At 37.6% G+C, this 27,698-nt stretch overlaps 1 protein-coding gene across 2 annotated transcripts in view; it reads right to left on the bottom strand.

Annotated features, from left to right (window-relative positions):
• Positions 1–27,698, bottom strand: part of Mta3 (metastasis associated 1 family member 3) — a 137,615-nt gene that overhangs the window by 8,405 nt on the left and 101,512 nt on the right. Inside the window, exons 10-16 of one of the 2 annotated variants that reach the window (XM_026410994.2) lie at positions 26,610–26,684; positions 24,201–24,259; positions 20,371–20,495; positions 16,224–16,375; positions 14,727–14,949; positions 6,789–6,875; positions 3,469–3,615 (exon numbers count right to left, since the gene is read on the bottom strand). In XM_026410994.2, coding sequence (XP_026266779.1) covers positions 3,469–3,615; positions 6,789–6,875; positions 14,727–14,949; positions 16,224–16,375; positions 20,371–20,495; positions 24,201–24,259; positions 26,610–26,684 — 868 coding nt within the window. Of the gene's footprint in view, positions 1–3,468; positions 3,616–6,788; positions 6,876–14,726; positions 14,950–16,223; positions 16,376–20,370; positions 20,496–24,200; positions 24,260–26,609; positions 26,685–27,698 lie in introns of those variants that run through there. The other variant, XM_026410995.2, reaches the window with a different exon arrangement.

Genomic DNA, 27,698 nt, shown 5'->3' with positions numbered 1-27,698 from the left:
TCCCAGTGATGAGAGGCTGAGGCAGGAGGATCACAAGTTTAAGGCCAGCCTCAGCAAATTAGCAAGTCCCTAAGCAACTTAATGAGACCTTGTCTCAAAAAAAAAAAAAAAAAAAAGCTGGGGATGTAGCTAGTTCAGTGGTAAAGCACCCCTGGGTTCAATCCCCAGTACCAAAAAAAAAAAAAAAAAAAAAAAAACCTTTCTTTTAGCAGAAACCAAGAGGCTCCCATTATCAACAATCTGAGCCTGGTGCAGTGATGCACATCTGTAATACTAGCGACTTGGGAAGCTGAGGCAGGAAGAGGGGAAGGCACAAGCCACTGAAAAGGAAATAGGAAGTCCCATAATTGAGCGATCAAATAATTCAAAAGAAGCAGGTTTCATTTCCAGGTAAATTAGTTCTATCAGAACCATGTTTGGAATGCTCATCTGTCTGACATGCTGATAATTAAGTAGTGGTGCTAACTGATTTCATTATTCCATCACAAAGGGCAAGGCTTTTGCATGAGTTTGCATCTATTTCAGTAGACACTGGTATTAACTATTCTATGAAAACTCATTACCAGCCAAACATTTTTCTAGTACTTTTTTTTCAAATTTTATTTTTTCAGGTTGTAGATGGATACAATAACTTTATTTTATTTTATTTATTTATTTTAAAATATTTTTACTGGTTGTTGATGGATCTTTATTTTTATTTTATTTATTTTTATGTGATGCTGAGGATCGAATCCAGTGCCTCACAAATGCTAGGCAAGTACTCTACCACTGAGCCACAACCCCAGCCCCTCCAGTACTTTTGGGTTCATACTGGAAACTCAAGTTAGATAGAATCCTACATCCTGAGGAAATAAGAGGCAGACTCATTTTCCAAGGAAATGGTTCTTGAGGAATACACAAATGCAGGTATGTTCTAAAATGTGCATTTCCCCAGCTCTGTACCCCGTCTTCTGACCAGCTTCCTGAGGTTGGGACCAGAATTCTGAAAAATCTTTTCTTCCTATTCACATGGTTCCTGGTTGTGCTAGAGAGAGCCTGCAAGGCTGGAGGAAGAGGGAGGGGCCTGCTCCTCCTTGTTCCTCCCAACCACACCCCAAAGTAGCAACGGCAGTGTGTGCAGCGTGTGCTTGAACCAGCCTCATCACACTTCTGAGAGACACCCGCACTGATGGTGGCCCAGTGCCTTCTTCTCAGGGCTTGGGTAGCAGAGATTCATGGGTGCCCAGGGCTCTCCATGAGCTTCTAGGCTGTAAAAACCTCCACTTCCACTGCTGTTGTCAAGCCTAAGAATGGTGCTGTTTCCTATGCCCTGTCATGTTCTCTGTTTTGTCCTCCAATAACTTCCATATTGATTTCTTGTATTAAATTGGTTATTAAAATAACTTGTGCAGTTTCTTCTTCGCTGATTGACAGAACATAAAATGGCATCCTTGAGAATCACGACTTCATCTATAGCAGAAATAAATAGAGTTGATTCTGAAATCAGTCATGTTTACGTGAGAACCCCAGACCATCTGAGTTGTACCCATTAACTCTAGAAATTTTAATTTACCTCTCTAGGTCTCATTTTCCTTAATCACTTTCCTTTGTACAATTAGTATATGTTGAGCACCTACTAAGTGCCAGAAACTGCACTAGGCACAGAATAATGGTATGCAAAACAAATTCCTTGACCTTCCAGAACTTCTTGTTGTGTGAGTCAAATGAGATAACGCATGTAAGAACGTTAGCACAGTGCAGGGCACGTTGTTATCAGCCTTCCTCTCCATACTGTGACAGCAGAGCAAAGACAAATGGGTCTTGAAGAAAATGGGTCTTCAGCTAATGAGAAAGGTATCTTGCCCCAATTAGGGGGAGGTCTCAGTCAATATAATACCAGAGATTCATGGGTGCTCTGTCTATCCTCCCTGTTCAGAGCAAAGAAGCAACGACCTTGCAGTAGCATTCATTCAGAGGGAAATGGGACAGATGGCCCTAGAGAGGGAACCCACAAGATGGCATTTTAAAGAAATTCCAAGGAGACAGGTACCTGTGATACTGGGCACCAGATACTGAGCTCCAATGCTGAAGGGAAACAGAAATGCAACACAAGCCTGGGACTAGGGTCCAGAATGGCCATGGGGTGAGCAGAGGAAGACACTAGAAAGCTATCACACCAACAGCAGACATAACAAGTCTTTTTACTATAGAAGGGAAAATATGTACAAATGGTTTTTATACATTTTTTCTTCATCACACTTTATGCTTTCTGCAGCAGGACAATATACCTAGAGAGACCAGGGTGGCTAATAGATGGAAAAGGAAGATTCCAGATTCTATTTAAGCCCTAAGCCATGGGCAAGAAAAAGCTGGAAAGAAATCCAATCTCTACATTTTGACATATTTTTTTCCTCTGTCTAGACATCAGGCATATCAGGCAAAGATGGCCAATGTTCTCATTAGTATGAAATGCTCCTGCAAGACTGTTGTGTGGCCAAATGCTACATATCTACAACACATTGATATCTTTTAAGTGCAAATTAAACTCTTCACCCTCAATTTTTTACTCATTTTGACATGATTATGACCATCAAAAGTCATACTAAAGAAAAGTAACTATGAGAAATTATTAGTTCCATTCCATCTTCTTGCTCTAGGGCCTTGTTATAAGTAATTTACTGTCATAGAAGGAATTTAGAGTTCCATAAGGCATGAAAAGCCTATGGAGAGTTTTATTCACAAATAAATGTCAACGCTTAAATAAAAAAGACAGCTTCAAACTCTAGGACTATTGAGATGAACAACATACACTGCCTGGATGATTTATTGGTTATGTTTATAGTCCAAGTGTTAAGATAATTCAATTCCGCTTGAAGAGTCATTATATGGCCAAACCTAAGAGAAGTACTTTGAATAAGAGATGGTATTTCTTGGTTTTTCCATTTCAAACAAATTATTATTTCTGTATTTAGTACATCATCCAGGCAATTTCTTTCATGACTTGTAGCACTCTTGAGCAATTAAAAAAATTATAAGGTGAAAGAAGTAGAAAACGAATGCCAAATTCAAAATGATCCACAGAATATTGAAGAACCCCCAGAGAGCACTGCTGTCTCAAACATAAGGCAAAATAATCCCTTCTGCTCACAAAAACTTAAAGTGAACAGTGAGTGTGCATCACAGCAAGAACATTATTACCCAGCAGAAGTAACCTGCTAAATACAGACTTCTTCTCCAAACAAGGCTCCTAACAGATGTGAGCAAAAGGTACCTGCTGAGGAAATGGAGAAATTCACCTGGCATGCTGTCTGCACAGTAGCACATGGCAGTCTTCGCCCTTAATCTCCTACCACATACATTTGGATGGACCATGGAGTAGAATCTATTTGTGATACATTCTGGGACTTGATAGAAGACACACCCAGGTGGGCCATGGGAGAGGGGCCCCAGTCCATCAGAACAGCCCCTGGAGTTCCGGGGCTTACATACCGTCCAGGCCATTGTGATGACTGTAGTTTCTTTTCCCCAGAATGCTTAGAGACGTGTGATTCGGGGTAGTTAGCATCCGCTTGGTAGTTGGGGTTTGCAGGCTTGGTGTGGAACGAATAACATTAGGTTTCTTTGCAGGATGGATCTCTGACAGGAGAGAAAAGGTTTCTCAACTCAGAACATGGTATTAAAAATCTCTGTGTACACTTAGGCTGGCTAATGGGCACACATGTCATTTCTTAATGAGCTGAGAGTCGGCTCCTCATGAGCCAGCTGTGGACCTGCATAAGGAATCAGCTTCAAGTGATGTTGCCATGGCTTTGCTTATCAAGTAAGCAGCTTCTTCCCCTGCTGGCTGGAGCTCTGAGCCTCAGGTTGTGAATACAAACAAACAAAAAAGCCACTTCAGAAGGTCACTTGCAACATGAGATTTACTGTGGGAATAAAGCACTTGACTCTTCAAAGTATTCAAAATCAAAAATTATCTGCAGAAGTAGCCTCATGGGGGGAAAAAAACACAAAAAAGCCAAAAAACACCTGTGCTCTGTCAAACCAGGAACATGCAGGCCCTGTGGTGTGTAAGCTTTCTGAAAAACAGGATTATTCCTCTGACTGTGCAACTGGAGTACAGGACCAGGGTCAATCACTCCCAGCCCAGAACATTTTGATAATGGATGAAATCTAAAACCAAAGTCCAAATACAATAGTCAAAAATAAGATGAAACCCTTTGACCAAGAACAGATGACAAACCTCTAACAAGCATGCAGCGCATGCATGTTTAAGTGAAATCCACTGGGAGCCACACAGCCCGAAATCACTTTTACTTTTTGTAAATGGACAGAAAATTGCAATACTGTAGGAATTAGATTTAAGGACCTCAGTCTATTACTAATACCAGTACCTTCCTCCAAAGCCGAACCTGTTTACTGATCCTCAGGTTTATCACCCAGCAAGCCAACTATGTGAGAAGCACCCATCTTCTCACCTCCCACACAAGGGGAGGGCCAAGACAGCCTTATTTAATGAAATTTAGCAAGAGCCATTTGGATTGTTAGATCTTGGTCTAGTCAAAATCCTACGCTTGTCAAATTTAGAAATGATTTAAGTACTATGAAAAAAACAATGATTTTTTTTCCCCCAACATGGCATTGAAAGTTTGCCACCCTCATTCTTCACTATAACCTCTCTACACCATGCTCCATCCAGACCAGACGATTTGCTTCCCTCAATTTTCCAGGTCCTTGGACCCACTGAAGCCTTTATCTATCTGGTTCTCTTGGCCTCATGAGGAAATATAATATCTTTTCCTATTTTTCTTTCCAACTATTCAAATACTACATCTTTCAAGGCTATGACTGACTACTTCCTCAAGTACACTGCCCTAATGCTCATCAGAAATAACTACTCCTAGCCGGGCACAGTGGCACACATCTATAACCCCAGCTACTCCAGAGGCTGAGACAGGAGGATTGCAAGTTCAAAGCCAGTCTGGGCAACTAAGCAAGACCTTATCTCAAAATAAAAAGTAAGAAGGGCTGGGGATATAGCTCAGTGGTAAAATACTTGCCTGGCTCAACCCTAGGCTGGATTCCCAGTACTCCCCACCCCCCAAACACAGACAAAGAAAGAAAGAAAAAGAAAAGATGACCCTTCTTTCAAGAATGTAATGCATGTGAAAACCTATAATTTCCTAAGAGCATCTAATTCTTTGTTCTGTTGTTTTTATTGTGTCCTTTCCCCTCTAGACTAAAATTTTTAAGGGAAAGGTCTTATTTCTTGCTGTTTCCCAAATTATAAAATACGGAGTCTGGAACATAGAAAATATGCAGTAAGATGTCATGTAGGGTTGTGATTCAGTAAGTAAGGACAGAAGGGTTTGGGGCTCATCTGATAGGAACCAGATGAGCCCCAAAAGGAATACAGGAAGCCAGTATGCCCGCAGGAGAAACACACAATTTCCCTTGGAAAAACTGACTACTATGCAATGTTACATTCTGGTGGTCGCTGTTTGAACAATCAGAAACTTTCTCCTTACAAGGTGGGAAGGGGCATCCAGGAGTCAGTCCTGCAAAGAGACACAGAAGGCAACCTTCAAGGTACTGTCACCATTACACAGGCCATGCCTGTAATAACCACTATGATATTCTGGGGAAATATCAAAGCAATTTCCTAGCCCTTGAGATATAAAACAAGAAATAAGGTGGTGGAATAACATCAAAAGTGGAACTGTGAACTTCTGAGCTTAAGGACATTCTGATGAGAACCGGGTAATATACCAAGTTCAAGGTTATACTTTGATTTTTAAAAGACTGGATATCTGAAATCTGAACATTTCTTAACTGTAAGACTGGACAGAGCAATAAAGTTCAATGCAACTCTGAGTATATACATTTCGCTTTTACTGAGAAAATGAAAAAGAAATATTAGAAACACAAAACATGCCATTCTTGCTATATGTGAAATTATTATTGTAGAAGTTATTTCTCTTAAAGCTTTGCAAAAAAAAGGGCTTTGCATAGTTATTTTTAAAAAGTATTCTTGTGCTGTCACATAAAACAAATTAGAATAACATTTTAAAAATTTAAAAATTAAAGGGAAAAAAGCATTCTTGTGTATTTCAACATGTAAATGGATCATAATCCCTGGAGATTTCTGAGTTAAATGGCACGATAAAAATCAGAAAGCAATAAAAAGGTTTCCCTTTCAAATTAATCTTAATTGACACTTCAAAACTTATTTTATTTATGCATGCTGGGGATCAAAGCCAGGCCCTCTCACCTGCTAGGCAAGTACTCTACCACTGAGCTATATCCCAGGTCCCCATAAATAAACTGAAAAACTAATTTTTTGGGAGGTGGTGCTAGAGATTAAACGCAGGGCTTCACATATGCTGGGTAAGACTCTATCAGTCAGCTATACATTCAACCCTTAAATATATTTTTTTCTAATATAGGTTAAAAATCAATTTGATTTTTTTAATAAAAGGAAAGTACACAAATCAATTCTATTTAAAGGATTAGAGATAGTCTAAGATTTAGAGATAGTCTTCATCCTCTAAGTAATAATTGAATAATTTTTTTTATTTTTCTCTCCATGCACTTATATATTTAATGATTCTTTTTGAAAAAATAAACATATACAGGTATGTGTGGGTTAGTAATACAAATTGAAGATTCTAAACCAAACTTACCTATACATATAAAGGTATCCAATTTCACCTATTTGAAAGGCTTGGGTTGAGTTTAGGTACACATCGAGAATGGCTGAATATCTTATATAGAAATTGTTTTTTGAGTTTTTCCTGCCAGAAAATACCCACCTAAATACCCGATGATACATGCCAAAGGTTTCCTAGTGCTTTTGCTTTTCAGTGGACTTCCAGATAGTTCGGCATGTCTGTCTGCATCTGAGGAAAGAAAGAAACATGGAGACAACCAATGAGGCAGATTTCTCTACCTACACCACACACAGTGCAGAAATAAAAAGTACAAGTGGAAAACAGATCAAAATACCCATCCAATTCCTGTATAATTTCCTTCTGGGTTTGAGAAAAAACCATTCCTAGTTCTGTATCCCAATACTAAATCAAGGATTTATGTAGAGAACACTCACTTTAAAGCCTCATGTAAGTGCAGTTAATACACACCTTACACATGTGCACACACACACACCTAAAAAGCAATGGAAATATGCTTTCATTGTAGCCATGGCATTTCTGAATTACAGTAACAAAATCCCCATTGGACAAGACGGAACCAGGCCTATATAGAATCAACCTGGCTTGGGCCAAGGACAACTGACAAAGGCACTCCTCACCCTTGGACATAGATGGACTGGGTCCCAACAAAGGAGTCTTAACCTAATGTGACAAAACTCAATGCCATCGGATGAAAGCCTGGCGACGGAAACGACAAGCCATTTGGCTTTATCACTGGTTCTCTATCCCTCGTGTCCTAATATGATGTCATTTGTGTTGAGATCTAAAATGTTACCTGTATGCAGAGTTTTTATCCAATAGTCAGAACAGTAAGCTACTGTGAGGGTGGATATTAGCTCATAAAAGATTCCATCTACTATTCTTGAACCATGTCATAAGATATTTCAGACCCAGAAAAATAAAGCTTACAACACAAACACTGCAGTTTTAATTAGCTGTCATTAGATGGAAGAGTAGATGTGGAACACAGCCGCACCATGTCAAAGGGATGATACAGTTTTGAGGGACAAAATGAAATGTGTACTGAGACTTTTTTAAACTCACAGATGTCATCATAAAGCAGGAGTAGCTTTGGCCAGTGTTGTTTTATGTTCATGCCTTTTCCCCATCTTCACATATTTAACAGAATTGTCCTACAGACTTTCTGATTCTACTGGAGAATTTTTCCTTTTGCAAAATGAGACCACTTTTCTGGGCATACATACATAAGTTTTCTTTGACACCCACAGGGTACACAAATGTACAATTCAATCTGAAATCTCAAATAATTTAAAATGAAAATGAACTTTGTCATGAGCTCTAACCCCTCTTCACCAAGAAAAATCTTCTGAAAACTGTTAAACAGAAGGTGGGAAAATAACATTTGGAAAAAAAACAAACATTAAAATAGACAAAGCACATACTGCAGAGGGCCTTAAGCACTAGGAAACTAACTTGTGCCCCCAAGCACTGGCTAATTATTAGGCACCCACAGACAACTATAAATGATCCAATTTCCTTTCCTCCTACACAGTTGATTCCCTTTGGGAAAAACATAAATCAATACGGAAGAACCTGTTAACAGTTGAATAATAACGGAGACATCGGCAGAAATATAAGCATATTTTAGAGGTGTAATCTACTTAAACATCAGGAAACGACTCAAACTCTATAAGGATCAAACACTGTCAAATCACAGAGCCACAATACTACACAATTCTTAATATCAATTGGCTCACATAAAATTATATTTGGGAAAGGGAAAAGGTGAAAATATTCTTTCTTCTCTATTAATAAAATAAAGCTTGAGTGAATCATCTTAGTTATTTGTTCAATATCTTGGACAAAGGCAATCACTGTATTAACTAGTATTAACTTTGCTCTTTATTCCAGTCTGTAAGACCCAAAGGAAAACTGCCACATGGCTGCAGTTGATGGTCACTGATGGATATTACCTTGGCAAGAATCAACAAAGCCACTGAAGGGGTCATCAACACAATACCAAAAATATTTCATTTTGTACTATACTAATTTGCTTCTACCTTTTTATTTAATTAGTAGGACCAATTATGTAATGTTCCAAGTGAAAATGTATATTACAGGGCATCACTCTTATAGAGACCAAAGCTCTTTAGAAGGATCCATATTTCATTAATCTTCACTATATTTTAAAGAAAGTAGTTGGTGGAGAGAATTATCAGTCTCAGTTACCCAGAAACTAGAAGGTGCTAACATGACCTAGTCTATTTAATAGTGAGGAACCTCCCTCAGGAAAGAAACCTAAAGGTATCTAATCCACACTGGTAGAATCCTGGTCTGCAAAGATGAGGCCAAATTTGGTGCCACTTGGTAGTCAGTCCTTGCTCCCAAGTTCCTCACTTATCTCTATTTAATCAGAGAGAAGCATTAAAAGTGCACAAAGAAAGCAACCAGAGAAATGCCCAAAGAACCCTGAGGAGCTAGGCATGGTGGTGCATGCCTGCAATCCCAGCAACTCCAGAGGCTGACGCAAGAGGATGCAAGTTCAAGGCCAGTCTCAGCAATTTAGTGATGCCCTAAGCAACTTCGAAAGATCCTGTCTCAAAATTTCCATAAAAAGGGTGGGGGATATAGTTCAGTGGTACAGTGCCTTGAATTCAATTCCAGGTACCAAAACAAGCAACTAAAAAAATCCTGAGGGAATTAAAATCTGCCCAGACAGGGAGAGCATCCATATCTCACTCAAGTTACTTGACTGGATGTATCTCTTTAACCTCCTACAAGATGATCTACATTTCCTTGAGATAAATGTGGAAGAACAGTCACTTTTATTGTAACTTACAGCTGTATTCATGCAATGATTTGGAAATATGGGGGGGGGACAATGAGACAGAAAATCTGCAAAATCCACACACTAAGTTAAAATGCACAAAAACATCTGCATGAGCTTTCCACATCTCTGTGAAAATCACTAGTAGGATTTGCTTATAGAACTATAAAGGCATTTCTAACAAGACGCAACACAGATACTATAAATGTTTTTTATAAACTATATTTAAAAAATATTTAGCAAATACATTTTTGAGTGTGTGTGTGTGCGTGTGTGTGTGTGAATGTGGTTCTGGGGATTTGAACCAGGGCATTCTAACACTGAGATATATCCCCAGCCCCCCACCCCCTCTTTTTTTTTTAAGACAGGGCCTCCTTGAGTTGCTGAGGTTGGCCTTGCTGGGATTACAGGTGGGCACCATCATGCCTAGCTGGCAAATACAACATAAACAAGGTCAAAGTAAAAAATGAGGGAAGTATTTATATCACATATCACAGACCAAGAGCTGTTAGATACAAAATTTCCAAAAGTCTGGAAGGCTTCTAACAGAAAACAGACCAGAATAAAAACAGTTGACAGAAAACACAAGATTTCAAATAAATATAATGATTTCTATCTCATTTAAAATGAAAAATGTAATCTAATGTCAGTTATGCTTTACCTACCAATTAGTTAAGGCTTTGAAGATGGACAACATTGCTGGCAAGATTCTAGAGAAACAGGCATTGTCCAGATGGGATGTAAACTGAAGGTTTTCTGAGGGCATTTGGGTCACAACTATCAAAATTAAAAAGTGCATGTTCCATGATCTAGGTTTTCATTTAGGATTCTACCTCATAAAACACTATAAACATGTTTTGTTTGTTTGTTTGGTGCCAGGGACTGAACCCAAGGCCTCAAGAGCATGCTAAACATTGGGCTCTATCACTAAGCTACAACCCTACAACCCGTCTCAACACATGCCCATTTTAATCATCAATGTGAAATCATATCTGTATAAGGACACTGATTCCAACATCATACCAGAAAATATTGGGAATATGATTTTTTTTAACAGGGAACTGGTTAAATTGAAGTATGACAAAATAATTAAGCAGCAGGCAAAAAAAAAAAAAAGGAAGTAGCTCTTCATGATATATTAAGAAAGCAAGGCACAGAACAGTAAAACTATAGAGAAACAAAGAATAGACCTATGTGGATTCTTACAGATGTATAGAATATCTCTGGATACTCAAGATGATGATAAACGTTACCTCTGAAGAGAGTCAATCAGGAATGACAGAGGTGATTAGATTTATAACCACTTTTGTACCTTAAAAAAAAATGTAAAGTACTAAAATAAGTAAACCAAAACTCTTCTCTACTGATGTTCCAGAGCTTAACATTTAAGAAAAGTCTCTCTATATAACTGCTAATAGTAACTTCTGCTGAGAAATCTCTAGGAAAACTTGTATCTAATTAATTTTTCATGAAATGGGGTCTTGGGATACTTTCCAAAGTTGTATTCCTGTCTTCAAACAGAAAAATGGCTCTCAGTGACTCCAAAAATCACTTGACACTGGGGAGTATTGCTGCCATGAAAGGCTGGTGTTGATTCAGAAGCACTTTATTACCTATGCAAACTGCCAAGGTGACTGGCAAATCATCAGGACCTATTTTTCTAGCAATGTTAGTTTCATTGACAGAATTCTAACACACCTACTACTTAATGTCAGTGTGAGGATCCTGAATCTCAAAGAGTGATAATCCTGTGCTCATCTGGTGTTTGAGAGACTGTGCATCACGGACAGTCACCTGGTAACTCTGAAGGAAGGTTTAGTGGTAATAACAAAGGAGAAACACCATTTTTTTTTTTTTTAATGGAGGGAAAGAGCATCATAAGGGGAAGAGACAGGATGTCTAAACTTGATATTGTGTTACTACCTGTGCTGGTTGGGTGCAAACCCTGTCAAGGACATGGTACTTTATTTTAGGTCTTAGCCTCCTAATCCATCCTTAATAAGCACCCTCTGCATGGTAGACTTGACTTAGGCATTTTACTAATACTAGAATCTTTGGTATGAACTTACATATTCCTACACGAAAGAGTATTATATTATTAAAACAAATGTTTATATATTTGGAAAAATCAGTTTTAAAAATATTTTTTTCATGTTTGTTTATTTTTCATTTTGAGACAGGGTTTCACTAAGTTGCTTAGGCTGGCCTCAACTCACAATCCTCCTGCCTTGGCCTCCTAAGTCATTGGGATCACAGGTATGCACCATCATGCCCAGCTCACATGTTTAATCTTAAACATTTGTTGATCTTACCATATACTTCAATTCCTAAGAAAAAATTTCTTTGGTAGGAAACATTTCTATAGTACCAATTGGAAGCATTTAAAAGGAAGAACACTGTAAATCTGTTTCCCACCCCTTTCTCTTTTAGTGTTCGTATCCCTTCCCATAGACATCACTACCTTTGTGTTCTGGGGATTGAACAGAGGAGTGCTTTATTACTGAGCTACAACCCCAACCCTTTTTGAGTAAGGGTCTTGTTAAGTTGCTTATGGCCTAAGTTGCTGAGGCTGGCCTGAAACTTGGATACTCCTGCCTCAGCCTCCTGAGTCACTGGGATAAAAGGTGTGTGCCACCACACCCAGTTTACACATTGCTACTTCTTGCTGATTCCCTTTTTACCATACTATATGCCTTCGTACAAGCTTCTTAATGAAAATGAAGCCAAAAAGTGTTCCCGTAGTCAACTGAAAAAATTTCCTCTAAGGCCAGGCATGTTGGTGAATGCCTGTAATCCCTACAACTTGGAAGGCTGAGGCAGAGCACCCCTGGGTTTGATCCCTAGTACCAATTTGATCCCAAATAGGGATGACCTTAGAAGTCATAATTGAGACCCCGATCTTCCTGATCTACTTGAGTTTCTCTCCTTAGCTTGCTGCTTCACTCTTACAGGCTGTCACTCTACAGACTCTGGCTATGACACTGGCTATAATGTTGCTCCCAAGGAAAGAAAAGATCAAAGGGATCAATTTCTACTGTGTTTATAAATAAGGAGTCTCAAGTTCACAAACTATTTTCTTTTTTCAACATGATGATCAATTATTCTAAAATGTATTAATTAGAACTCCCGATCATTATTTTCAGAATTACCAACTCCCACTTGAACTCAAAGTACATTTATACTGCATCTCAGTGATCCTTAACCTTTTTGGGGAAAAGTTTACTGGGGGGGAAGACTATTCATTTCAGGGGACCACAGACTTGGTTGCTGATAGACATCAGGTTATTAACATCTAATCTTCTAACAAACCAAGATCAAGGGATCTGGTGAAGAGCTTATAATCATGTACTATAGGAAGGTAAAAGATAATTTAAGAATCAATTAGATGCAAGGAAAATAATTCATTAGTTGCTTGTCTGAAAAGAAAATAACTTATGGCTGCTGAAACACTAATTTTAAATCTTAAAGTAAAACTGATTATGTTAAGAGTGACTAAGCTAAATACAAAATAGTATATGTTCTTTAAAAAGAAATTTGATTTGCAAGTTTCTTTTTCTTTAAATCTCACCAAACCAATGATTTTTCTTTTACTATTATTTTCTGTAGAAATGAAATGCAGGTAACTTAATTGTGATCCTTTTTTAGCAGCATGGTCCTTTAATCAAAGAGAAAAAAAAATAGAATGGGGTGACAGAAAAGCAGACTTGATTCCAGAATAATCAGAATAAAGACAATGTGTAAATTAACTGAAAATTAACAAAGAGACAGGGGGAAAAGCAGCTTTCTGAGCAGCCAATTTAATTGGTAATGGTTTCTTTTCCATTCATAGGAACAAAGATGATATAGAATCCCAGCCAATTTTAATGGAAGAATTTCATTCATTTTTTCCAAAGGTTTGAACTATTCTTTTTATTTAAGAAATTATATATAAATATATCTGCTTTAAATTAACTGAACAGTTTGGACAAATATATTTATTCTCCAGTTCCTTAAAATGGGGAAGAAAGTGATAACATGAGTCCATGAACTCCGACATGTTAGGGCAACACTGACATTGCAGCCAACTTCCCTTCTTTACAAAGCACTTTTCTTCATCTTACAGAGCTTTTATCTTTAAGTTTAAAGCCTTTCAACTTCCAAGTTTCTACTGAACATTATTGTTAGAAACAAAAAATATTTTTTTCGGTCATCATTCCTGTCACGGACATCCTCCTTAAAGTGGAACATCTTATAATGAGATTTCTTATTTCACATATAAAGCATTTGAACGTCTTAAGACTTTCTGTTAATCCAGACAAGGGTTTTCTCATCCCTTAGGGAAAAAAAACTACTCCAGGAGGAGTGTGACCACAGAGCTAATACACAAATTATGTACATGTTTTCAGATACATGGTAGTAGCAGAACAATCCACAGTTCACTGATACATAGGACTTTGGTTCTAACAAAAAAATGAAACATAAGCAAGACTGAATATGTTGAAAATGAGCAATGAATCATGTAAATGTTATGTGGTAATATGATATGATTATGAAATGGAAACCAAATCAGACAAATAAGACTGCTCAACCAAAAATTTAGAGGCTACATACGTTGTAAAAACTAAATGTGCACTTTCAGAAAATTCACCCAAAAATGATTTTATAATTTATTTATAATTTGCTAAACCTTCTAGTAAATACAGCATTTGTTATGAAGCACTATAAATTTCCATAACATTGTATGATTTGCAAAAGCTTCTTGGGAAAATGAGAGGTTTACAAAGACATACAATTTCTAATGATTATAAATTAATTTTATTTAAGTCTAATGAATCCACATAAGACAGGACTGTGCTGTCTCAAATAGGGAGCTTCATTATAACACCATCCTCAGGGGTTATGTTGCAGTACTACCTAAGAGGTAAAAGTGCTTCAGTAAGGGCTCTTTCAGCAATTCCATCACAAAACCCCACTGGATAGGGTCATCTCCCAATCTTCTGCTGAGCGCTACTCTGATAAAGATTTACAGAGATTTTCCCCCTAGGTTGGCATGATACAAATGGCAGCAGACAAAAACAATGTTTTAAAACAAAACAAAAACAAAAAAAAAAAACAAATAAAAGGCTGTACACAGAACTTATGTTTATTGCAAACAAAAGAAAGGGAGAGAGAGAGAGAGAAAGAGGGGGGGGAAAGGGAGAGGGAGAGAGAAAGGAAGAGAAAATGGTCAGAAAAGCACAACATATAAGGTTAAGAATTTAAAAACGTCTTACATTCTGCCCTAATGGCAGCATAATTAATAGCAACAAATGGCCGTCTTGCTGCCTGCCGCAACCGTAGGGTATTTTTGCAGACCTGACGAGCAAACTTTGTGAAATATGTAGTATGAAGGAAGAAAGCTTGGCGGGTCTTCACTGCAGACTTTGGACTCCCAGTGTTTCGGACAGGCATCCCCTGCATAGCCTGCCGGGACAAGTGACTTCTAACTCGGGGGTCCTGCAAAATCAGAAACCAATGAACATTTAAAGGATAGAACTTGTCAAAACACATTACCACCTGCATCATGCTCAAAGAAAAGCCTGAAATTCAAATCATCCTCTGATGCATCTATAACTTAGGACCCTGCCCCTAAAAGAAAGACTTTAAAAATCGAGCATTCTGGAGAAGAAGGCAGGGAGTACAGATTAGAAATACTGAAGTACTGCAAGAAATCAAACAAATGCTTAGAAGTGGGTCAGCAAGGCGAGAACTGTACTTGTTCAGAAGGGTGCACCCCTAGAGGGAACCTGGCCAGCAGACCATACCTGGAAGGGCAGTTGGCCAGTTTTTATCCCTAATGAAGCTCTCTCTCTTTCGCTCTGATAGGAAGAGTTCAAGGGTACAATCTACAAGATTAGCCAATTTAAAATTGGCAAGGGCATAGAAAAGCGCTACAGTTGTGACTGGATACCTTTTAGGGGAATTTAAAAATGGCTCCATTCTGACCACATGGTTTCCTAACTTAAGATGGCTCCACATACATGTGACATTTAAGTTACAATAAACACGTCTGTTTTGTGTTACAGGTTTAATTTTGATAGAAAACATAAATCTTATGATACAGAAGGGAACTGGTTGGAGAGTATAATACAAACAATCCCAAATTGCATACATAATAGTAAGGAGATTGTCAATGAGATCACTAGATTTTTTAATATGGAGTCTTGATATCCCATCAGCAATGAAAAAGAACAGTTTCCCTCTGGCAGACATAGGTGCCTGACATCATTAATCTCTGAGGATTTTATCAAAATCATATTCAATTACTATTCCCTTCAAGATTGCGTCCAAGAACTTCTTGTCCCTCCACAACAGCTAGGGGCATAGAAAATGTTTAATTTGTGTTTATTATTTAGTCTAATAAGACATTTTCAAAAGTAGTCAAAGGTTACAAACTATTTTTAAAAAGCAATTAAAACAAACAATTTGTAAGCTCTCTATTTATGTCAACACCTCCCACACACATTATTCTTTTTTCTGAGTATCTCACAAGACTAATATTTTGAATACCTGAAAACATTTGATTTTTCCCTGCTCCTCTCTCCACACCCACTCTGAATACCTTGGTGCTATGTTTAGCTATAAAAACAGCTTTACTCATCTTTAAATTATCCTATACTGTGTTTCCATTATATTGCTAGTACAGTATAATTTAAATTCCCAAGGAATGAGCTCACTATTGAAAATTATGAATCACACACTTCAGTACTAAAAGCCTACAGCTCACATACCTCTGTAGTTGGACTGGGAGATAACTTTTCTTCTTCTGACTGGGTGGGCATTTTCAGGCCTCCATATTTTTTCCAATACAGCCAACAAGTTGCACATAATCTACACTGCATATTGGGTGGGCCCCAAGAATACCACTGGTGAGACTGTGTAGCTGCAGACGGAGGAAGAAGAAAAAGAATGCAAGGAAATTTATAACATCAATTCAAATATCCCAAAGTCACCTTTAGTTTAGAATGTTATTTTTCTTTCCCTAGCTTAAAAGCCAAACATAATATATGCACATATTTTTCAATACTCAGGACTCAATAAACCAAATATTTATTTCTACAATATATATCCAGTGTCTGTGGCACCTATTAAGAGGCTATTAGGTGGAGTCTCCTATAGTAGGCATTATGCTGCTAGGGAGTTTGTGTTAATTAAAAATACTCTTATTATGCACATTTCTGGAAAAAAGTTTTCAGAAAGATGATAAGGAGAAGGAAGAAGAGGAATTATTGCAGTATTTAAAATCTAAACCCAGATTCAGAAACCACTCCAGGGGTTTAAGGCACTCAGAGATGTCCCATTGATAAAGCCAGGAATCTAATGGAAACAGGAATCTCTCTGCCATTCCTTTATTTTAGTCAACAAATACTTACTTTAGGATTTCTTCCTTTAAAACCAGAATTACTTTTTAGACTACCAATCCCTATCAAGTGAGCACATGCCATTACCATCACAATAAACCAAAGACCTAAACTACAGCAGATTCATTCCTTGACTGAACACTGTGAGGTGGTATGAAGCAATCTTTGCAGCTTAAATTGGTGTGATGTAACATTAAAAGCACACCCATGATTTTTTTGGATCCAAGTCTAGGACAGAAAACACTGATGTTGAAACATTAAGTGAACTAAGTACCTAAAAACTCTAACTTTTCTTTGGAAAAATCTTATTCTGATCTGTAAGTTACCTCCATCAGATCAAAATGTTCTGATAGTACATTAAAGGTGTCAACACTTTACAAACCAATGTCAACCACAACCAAATATGCCCTAAGGGTGAGGTTCAGTGGCAGAGCTCAGGCTTACCATGTGCCTGGGTTCAATCCGCAGTACTAGCCCCTCCCTCCAAAAGAAAGAGAATGAGAAAATATAGTGACTATTACATTTACTGCCTTGTAGATTATTGGTAACATATGTACTTCTTATTTCTAGAGGATTCCTTGCAAATATAAGCCTTTTAAAAAACCTTCCCTTTTATAATTTGAAACAAATAATAAGTTTTTATATTTATTTATGTTTCACTATTATTATTGAACCCAGAGGCTCTTCACCACCAACCCACACCCCCAGCCCTTTTTCTTATTTTGAGACAGGGTCTCACTACATTGCTGAGGCTCAAACTTAAGATTCTCCCTCTGGCCTCTGCCTTTCGAGGTGCTGGAGTTACAGGTGGGCACCACTGCCCCCTACTCCCAACCCTTTTAAGTTAGGGCTTGCTAAATTGAACCTGTGATCCTTCTGCCTCAGTTCCCAAGCAGCTAGGGTTACATGTGTGTGCCATTGTGTCTACCAGGTTTATTTTTTAAACACAAATTTTAAGAATCCACAGCATCAAGTCATGGCTCTGTGTTGGATTCTGAATATAAAATTTGATGTATAATTAACTTGAATTCAATTAAAGAGCAAATATCAGCTGGGCACAGTGACACACACTTATATTCCAGGAGCCTGAGACAGGTGGATTCCAAGTTTGAGGTCAACCTGGACAATTTAGCAAAACCTTGTTTCAAAATAAGAAAAGGGCTGAGGATTCAGCACACCTAGGCTCAATCCTTGGTACCAAAAGAAAAAGTAGAAAAGTAAATATCACTTGACAAATAGAAAACACCAAATTCTATCATTCTGTAAGTATAAATCTTATTTATTTATTTATTTATTTAGGCACCAGGGATTGAACTCATAGGTGCTTAACCACTAAGCCACATCCCCTGCCCTTTTTTGTATTTTATTTACAGACAGGGTCTGCCTGAGTTGTTTAGGACCTTGCTAAGTTGCTGGGGCTGGCTTTGAACTCATGATCCTCCTGTCTCCTAATCTGCTGGTATTATGGGCGTATACCACTGCATCTGGCTCTAGTATAAATCTTTTATGTATATTAAGATACATTTTATGATAGATATTAACAACATGTTGATCAAAAATATAAAATTAAAATCACTTGTATGTCAGACACACATAAAAATGACAATTAAGTATTTAAATCAGTATTTCACACATGAATGTGAAAGAGATTTGAAAGCTGGGCACAGTGGCATGTGCCTGCAATCTCAGGAATTCGAGAGGCTGAGGCAGAAGGATCATAAATTTGAGGCCAGCCTTAGCAACTTAGACCCTCAGCAACTTCATGAGATCTTGTCTCATAATAAAAAAACCAAAAAGGGCTAGGGATATTCTCAGTAGTAAAGCACACCTGGGTTCAATCCCCAGTGCCAAAAAAGAAAGAAAAGGTTTGAAAGTAAAAGAAGAAGACAGATTGCCAGGTGCAGTAGGGAGCACCTATAGCACCAGCTAATCAAAGAGGCTGAGGCAGGAGGATAATTTGATCCTAGGAGTTTGAGGACAGACTGGGACCATAGTGAGATCCCATCTTAAAAAAACAACTAAGCCACTACCATTTGTGTGCATGGTTCTTTTTATTTTCACATAAATATAATGAATTTCAAAATCCAAGAACTTCCAATTCAGAGGCACTATCAATGCTATCCATATGAAATCTTGAGCAAAATAATCTATATTTTTTGCAAACTGATTTTCTTTGTTCTCTGATGGTACAGAGAATGGTTAGACACATGTTCATGTCTCATTTCTAGAAAGTCAATACTTGGTGTGGCTCAAGTCTTCCTTAGAGTCAAGAGAAATAATTATATGATTTGATTTTAAAAGTCTTTTCTAATGCTGACACTTAATGTGGGATATAGAGCAGACTGAGTCTTAAAGTCCCTCTCCCATGTCCCTAGGCAGTGAGTAGGTTCATCTACCCCCACAAAGAGCTGCCGAGAGCCAAACACTGGATACAGGTAGACTTTCAATAAACATGTGCTTCCTTTCCTCTCCCACCCCAGGCTACCTTCGTTGAAAGAAAACAGATGATGTCACCAATGCCCCATTAAGAGATTATACTAGCCAGTTGCTCAGACTACAAGTTAGCTAATCAGGAGGCTAAGGCAGGAGGAGTCTGAAGGCAACTAAGCAATATCCAGTCTCAAAAAAAATTTTTTTCTTTTCTTTTTTTTGATACTGGGGATTGAACCCAGGGGTACTTAATCCCTGAGCCATATTCCCAGCCCTTTCTGTATTTTAGTTAGAGACATGGTCTCAATAAATTGCTAAATTGCTGAGGCTGGCTTTGAACTCATCTTCTGAGCCACTGGGATTATAGGGGTGTGCCACTATGCATGGCTCAAAAGATTTTTTAAAAAGAGACAGGGATGTAGCTCAGTGGTAGTGTGCGACTGGGTTCAATCCCTAGTACCAAAAGAGGTATGTGTGGGGGTCATTCTATTGTTGCTTGAAATTTAAGTAAACAACAACCTATCAGTTCATCTCACCATCCCCATTTAACACCCAGGGCACAGAAAATACTGCCAGCATAGATAAATAACAGCAGGGATCTAAGGCCAAAAGCAAATGTCACAGAACAACATCTCCCAAACTGGTGCCCTGAAATAGCAGTTTATCCCCAGATAAGCCTTTCCTACAGAATTACCAGGCACCTTTAATTTGTCAAATAATACTAAAAAACTCCAAAAGGAAATTTGGTATGTATCACGAGACCATGGCTTGGCCAAAGCTAATCCAACCTTGCACAGTTGAGCAAACACTGCCATTAAACACACAATAGAGCTCTTCCAAAGCAAAGGAAACCCAATATCTACCTTTGATGTATGGCACAGAATAAGTACCAGTGATCAGCCCCTTCATTCCCTGCAGAAGGCAAGGACAGGTCCCTATTCACTATGAGGAGACAATGCCCTGCCTCTACAATGTGCTGACCCCACGATGCTCATCAATCCCACCCCACAGTGCAGGGCTGTTCCCCGCACAAACAGAAGGCAGGTCTCTCCAATAGGAAAACAAAGCCCAGCTGGAGTAAACTTACCGTAGCAGCTCTCACAGGCTCTCCCTAATAGGGGGTTCTGGGGCTGGAACGTGGTCCCCACAGCTCCATTCACAGCGCCAGGCTTGCCATTGCTGGTGGATATTTGGTTGGGATTTGGTTTGCTGCTTTCAGTGAGATGTAAAGTGAGGTGATAAAAATGATTTGTATAACAAGGCAAGAAGCATCACATCTCCTTACTAATTTACTTCAACTAAATAAACCTTAAAAAGATTCAGTGAAAAAGAAAGAAACTGGTAAAAGCAAGGTATTAACCACCCACATTTATAAAACAAGGATATGTAACAACAAATCTCTTGTGCCTTATATTCAACAAAGTAAATACAGTATCTCTGTCGGTCCAAATGCAATTTCATTGGAATATCATCAGATACTTTTGAAAGATACAAGCTATCAGGCTTTCATCACTTATCATAAATTCTTCTAAGCAAACAGAATCATTTTGGGGTAAAATACATCAGGTTTAAGGCAGCACAGTGTGAGTAGGGAAAGCACTGTCCTCTGCTGCTGCTGAGAAAGTACCTGACTGCACCCCAGCTTTAGAGGGGGTGCCACAAGCACTGACAGTGAGCGAGCACTTCAGGAGCCTCTAAGTACCTGCCCTATCCCTAAATAGCATTTAAAATTAGAAAAACCAATAACTTTGAGCTTCAAGTTGTTTCTTTTTAAGAAAACAATTTTTAGGAGGAAAAAGGAGACATGCACATTTCCTAGAGACTAAGTCAACAGAGCCACTACACATTTCACTAGAAATGGGCAGTCCAGACATCTCTTACTACTTCCTGTGCAAACATGGCTAACTTGTCCCCATCTACAACAGGCTAAGTCCCGTGTTTAGAAGCCATGCCCCAGAGTACTTCACAGGTGCACACAACAGGCATGACTCATTTTGCATATAATTCAGAGCCTGGTAAATCTCCTACACTGAGTAGCTTTCATTCTAGATGAAGTTTCCTATTTGGTAGACAGAAAATAAACAAGTTTAGAAATCAATGCTGAATGAATGAATGGAGACTATTCTGTTATGGAGACCACACTGCTTCCCCATGGCTACTGAAGCAATGAGATGTCACAACTACTAATACACTTGGAATCTCAACAGAGTTGGCTCAGGGATTTCCTCTTTCTTACAATTCCATTTAACAGTCAAAGTCTACTGTATAAGACTTGGTGTGCCTGAGAGCAAAGACCCTACTTAAGATTTCTTTCTACATTATTAATGTAACTCTCAGCCTTCCATGGCTCACCACACCTTTTCCACACCAGCCACACTACCTTTCTGCTCTTCAACTGTGCTCTGCCCCTTCCCATCTAAGGATCCCACTGGCCTGGAGTTCCTCCATTATTGCTCAGTCTCTCCTCAAAGTACACGCAAACTCACTTCCTTGAAGGCTTTCTTGGAAGCATCAACTAAACTGGGGCCCCAAGGATAAACTCGCCTTCTATGCCATACAGCGCTTCCCATGCTGCATCTTTACCGTCTTGTTCCCCTTACCTGCCCCCTCTAGAGGCCAGTCTGTCTTCTCAACCTTGTTACCTCTAGCACTGAGCAGGATGTTTTGAATATGGGAGACTGCCATGCTCAAAACATGACAGACTTATTTATTTTAGTTGTAGGTGGACACAATACATTTATTTGTTTTTATTTTTATGTGGTGCTGGGGATCGAACCCAGTGCTTCGCGTATGTGAGGCAAGCACCCTACCACTGAGCCACAACCCAGTTCTTAATCTGTTACCTTTAAAAAATGTATATTTTTATTTATTTATTTTTAGCTGTAGTTGAACACAACATCTTTATTTTACTTATTTATGTGTATGTGGTGTTGAGGATTGAACCTAGAGCCTCCCATGTTCAAGGTGAGCGCTCTACCACTGAGCCACAACCCGAGCCCAATCTACTACGTTTTAAAACAACCCATTTCAGAGTTAATTTGGAAATTTATGGAAAGACTCACAATTTTATCAAACTCAGTAATTCAGTTGCATATTTTTGAACACTGGATATGTCTTAAATATATGTTTTTAAAGTATGATTAGAAACTGTCTTGATTTCTAAAAATCATTCACTTAGAGCAGGGTTTGGGAAATAGGCATGATCTTGACATGACAATGATTTTAAACCCAAAGGATAATAACAGGATGCTAGACAACTAAAACAACTGAAACCTATCCATTACTAATTGAACATTTACAAAGTAGGATTCTAATTAACCACTAGAACGAAGAAAACAATATAAAATCCTTTTTTTAAAGGGCCAGATAGTTATACATTTTAAGCAATTTCAGTTGCACCCACTGAATTCTGCCACTGTAGTCTGAAAGCAGGCAATACATAAATGAATGAGTATGTGTGTGTTTCAATTAAACTATTTACCAAAAAGAGATAGATCAGATTTGGCCCACGTACTATAGCTTGCTGATCCATGGCTTAATCAAGACACCAAAGTCAATGTAAAGCAGGAAACAACAACAACAATTATCCGGCTGTGTGCAGGGACAAATACCTATTATCCCAGCTATTCAGGAGGTTGAGGCAGAAAGATCCCAAATCCAAGGCCAACCTGGGCAATTTAAGGAGACTCTGTCTCAAAAACAAAAAACAAAAAGGGCTCGGGGTATGACTCATTGGTAGAGCACCCCTGGGTTCAATCCTTAGTACTGCAAAAGCAAACCAAAAAACCAACTCTCTGTGTTAGTTGGTCAGAAATGGTTAAAGATACCAGCCCTGTGATGTTGGCAACACTGAAGTACAAGGAAGTTGATATGCTTACTTTATGAAAATCAAATACATGTGAGTTGCAACAGTATCCTCTTTGAGAAGTGGTATTTTTATAAATCAGTCAAATACAATATGTAAATGAAAAGGAACAAAAAAAATCACTCTGTAGAAGAGATATAATCATAAGGGATCATAAATTCCATGTTTTTAAAATTATAACAGTTATGTGCTTAGAGATAAAAGATGAATACAAAAGATCACAATTCACTGCCCTTGAGGCATTATATATGTAAAAAACATCTATCATGCAATATAGTAAAATTCTGTAACTAAAGGTAAAGTATAAAATGACTGTATTTAAGCTCTAAGAATGAGAAAAATCTTGGAACAGCACACAGAAATTTTTAATAAATTTCACTTTAATTCCCAAGGAATCTAGGATAGTACTATATACATAGTGCTCAAAAAACTAATTTTTCCTTAACAAATGAATAATCAAACTTTGAAGAACTCAATAAAATTGTGTAATTCATCTAAAACACAACAAATGAAAAGAAAACTGGCATTCATTTTGACATGGCAATGACCTGTAAACCCAAAGGACTAAAAAGAATGCCAGACACCTAAAACAAATGAAACCTGCCATTACTTATTGAACAGTTCTAATTACCATTTGAACAAAGAAAACAATGCAAAATCCTCAACCAAATAATTCGAAGGACATACCTCAAAGAGGCAATGAACATCACCCAAACAAGTTCAAGTTCCCAGCTTTGTGAAACACATTTGCTTGCACTAATACAGAGTTAGTTCCATGGGTTAGTTTTGGACAATTTGTCTACAGTTTTGTTGGAAACACAGAACACTCTCTCTTTTCCTAGTCCTTAGGTTAGTCTATATGTGGTTTCTCTTACCTCATTTTTTTTTTTTTGGTCTAAAAATAACAATAGAAGGCAAGTGTCATGCTTTGTAGAGGAAGAAAGTAAGATAGACAAAGAAATTCAAACTTCTCTGAAAGTGAACAAAATAACATGGTTTGTAATGATACAATTAAGAGCAGGACAAATATTTTTAAAAATTTCATTACTTACTAAGTTGGGATATAAACTTGTTTCAGTTTACTCTCAGCTTCTGCTGCTTTTAGACGTTTCTAATTCAAAAGATGGATAAAATATTTTACACATAATGCCTATTAGTTATTACCACTTCACTGTCTTAAAAAACAATAAAGTATCAGGCTATAAATTAAAATTTACTCTTTTTAATTAAAGACAAACTTTTCTTTCATATGCATATTCTTCAATTGTAGTAGCTTATAAGAAAAGTCACTTGATTCTGAGTTACAGAACTATAGTACTTTTTTTTTTCTTCAGTGCGAGAGATAGAACCCAAAGCCTCACACACACCAGGCAAGCACTCTACCCTTGAGCCACATCCCCAGCCCTAGATATAAATTTTTAAAGTAAAGCAACGAACAGCTCCATTCCATTTTTTTTTATTTTTTAGGTGCTAGGGATTGAACCCAGGATCTTGTGCATGCTAAATACTCACTCTACCATTAAAACACACCTCTAGTCCCCAAAAGGACCTATATTAGCATGGTGAAGAGGCACATGCCCATAATTCCAGTCACTAGGAAGGCTGGGGCAGGAGGATTGCAACTTTGAGGCCAGCCTGGACAACAGGGCAAGTAAAAAGAATGGGGGATGTGGCTCAATGGTATAGCACCCCTGGATTCAAACCCTAGTGCCAAATAAATAAATAAAATGAATAAATATAAACATTTTTACTTTTACAAACTGTTTCTACTTTCTTACTTGTTTATCTGGAAGAAACAACACACACACACAATACTTGCTTTTAGAAAAATATTCAGAGATGATTAGTTTCCAAAATCCATCAAAGAGAAAGAGACTGTCACTATTCTAAGTAAAATTAAATAAACCTTTACCCTCAAATGTTGGGAGATATGAAGTAACTTTTTTTTTCCTTGGTACTGGTGATTGAACCCGGTGGCACCTGACCACTTAGCCACATCCCTTATCCTTTTTATTTTCATTTTGAGACAGGGCCTCACTAAGTTCTTAGGGCCTCAATAAGTTGCTGAAATTAGTTTTGAACTTGGATCCTCCTGCTTCAGCCTCCCGAGTTGCTGGTATTATAGGCATGCACCACTGTGCCTGGCAACATGCAGTAAAACTTTAAACCTTGGCCAAGCTCACCATAAGACTGTACTGACATCAATTAGTAGCCAAGTGCAGGGAAAGGAATGGGAAGTAAATTAGATAATAAAATCCAGACACTGATCAACACAATAATGACAATGTTCAAAAATGAGACCAGCCAGAACAAAAGGTGATCCTCCACTTTCCCAGTAAGAGGAAAAAAAATGGTGAGGGGGCAACCTGAAACTTTTAGAACAGAGTTTAAATTTTTACGATAACTTTATTCGAACATTTTCGACTGTTCTTGATGTCACAGTCTCTATCATCTTTAGGGACCCTTTCTGATTGGAATGCACAGCCTTTCAGACCCACTGCCTTCATTTCTACTCATGTTCAAATAAGCACCTTTTGAATTATATATGATGTTGACAGAGGAAATTGTTCGACAGGCCTTGGATATCTATTCACTGTTCATGACCTCAATAACCCTTTGTGATACTTTTTAAAGTGATTCTTAAATGTATTTGTACTGCATCCCAACCTTGCCACTGTGTAACCTCCATCTTAGGGGGAAAAATCTACATTAAATATTTGTGTCTTTATTTATAAGTTCTGACATGTGACTTCAAGAATATAAAACAAATATTGACTGAGCTTGTTTCAGGAAAATATACTTTCCCCAAAGGTAACATGATTCAAAATAAATAACTGAAGATGTTATATGAATTGAGGACATTTGAGAAAGCCTCAAAAATTAAAAACTCCCTACTTTTAAATAATTTTGGATCACTTCTCGGCCTTTTGGCTAAGATCAAATGTAAATATCATGTATAGCACTAAAACATCAAACTAGTAAGACTACTAAAATTAAAGTAAAAAACAGGTAAGATACACACATAAGTGTCACATAAGGACAATTCAGGAGATATTTTAAAATATCTCTAATTATACGGTTGATGGCATTGGTCTCAACTTTCAAATCTTCATAAAAATAACTTGTTCAAGAGGTCTGTGGCAATGCCACATCTCTGATATTTCCCATCAACTATACTCGCAAACAGATGAAGCACCAGTCACATGCAAGGAAAATAACGCCTTTCTAGTGATATCCTGCTCTGTCATCTTTCTAAAATATGTATCATCATGAATGATGAGGTCAAGGAAATCTAAGATGAAAATGTTAAATATAATAACTTAAAGACATTAAATCATGGAGTTAAAATTAGTATGGGAAAGATAAAGCAAACAATTGTGAAATTAGCAAATTGCTAAGAAATATTAAAATAAACAGTTCATTTTAATGCACTCATGGTGGTAGCAATATTAATAAGTTACCTGCTGCACATATCTGTCAGTAGTTTTCCACATGTAATAATACTCAATGATGCTAGTCAATGACTTCCAAGGGAGCTGAAAAACATTCAACATGATAATGAAAACCACCTACTGTATAAAGTGCTTTTCTTTAAAACCACCTCTTTAAAAAATAATGGAGCAAATATTCATTTGGAAGATTCATTCTAGAAAAAAAAAGCCCTGAAGTTTAATTTTAGCAAAAATTGCCCCACATGTTATATTCAGCAAAGAAATTCCCAATACAACACATTTCATTTATTGCCTCATTCATTAAAAATTATAAACATTATGACTATCAATATTTCACGACTTACTCAGGAAAGATCTCAGGCTACATGTGGAAGTATAGAACAAGTTTAGAAATAACATTTAAATAACTTTAGCCTGAGTTACTTTTTCAAAGATGCCAGCTACAACTAAGTATCTTTTGGTCTCTGAACATAATATTTCCATTCTTTTCAAAACCACTCATATTAAAAAAAAAAAAAAAAGCTAATTCTCTGAAAAAAAAAAAAAAAACACAGCTGAGTGTGCTTCTTATTAGTAGAGCAAGCTAGCCTGAGCTGTTTTTGATAAATATTCAAAAATGGCCAAATAAAATCTTAATCATGAAACCTACAACCAAAGAATATATTTGACATGTCTTTCTGTAGAAGGGAATCTGTTAGTTATCCAAGATGCAAATGAGGACAGATCATACTTTCATGATGATATGAATAGCTGATAAAACAATCTTGAATTATGGCAGCAGATTTTATAAGGTGACTCAGCCCTCTGACTTCCCTATCATGTTATAAGAATTGGAAAGTTAAAACTACTTCCTGGACTTTATACCTGGGATCTGCTTATGAAACCTGGACAACATCCATGCCATTCCTATCACCTCTCCATTTAACTCACCTGTTAGACCTCAAAACAGATGGATTTTAGAGAAATTATTTTAAGCTTATTTGGGTGGCAACACCAATAGCAGTTACAATGTAATATCTTTACAGGATCAATCAGCCCAGCCACTAAGCTGTGAACCATAGCTAAAGCAAATAGTTTTATTTTAATTCAATGTGTTCA

This window comes from Urocitellus parryii, chromosome 12 (assembly GCF_045843805.1).
Source record: "Urocitellus parryii isolate mUroPar1 chromosome 12, mUroPar1.hap1, whole genome shotgun sequence".
NCBI lineage: Eukaryota > Metazoa > Chordata > Mammalia > Rodentia > Sciuridae > Urocitellus > Urocitellus parryii.
This window is presented reverse-complemented; position numbering and strand designations above follow the sequence as displayed.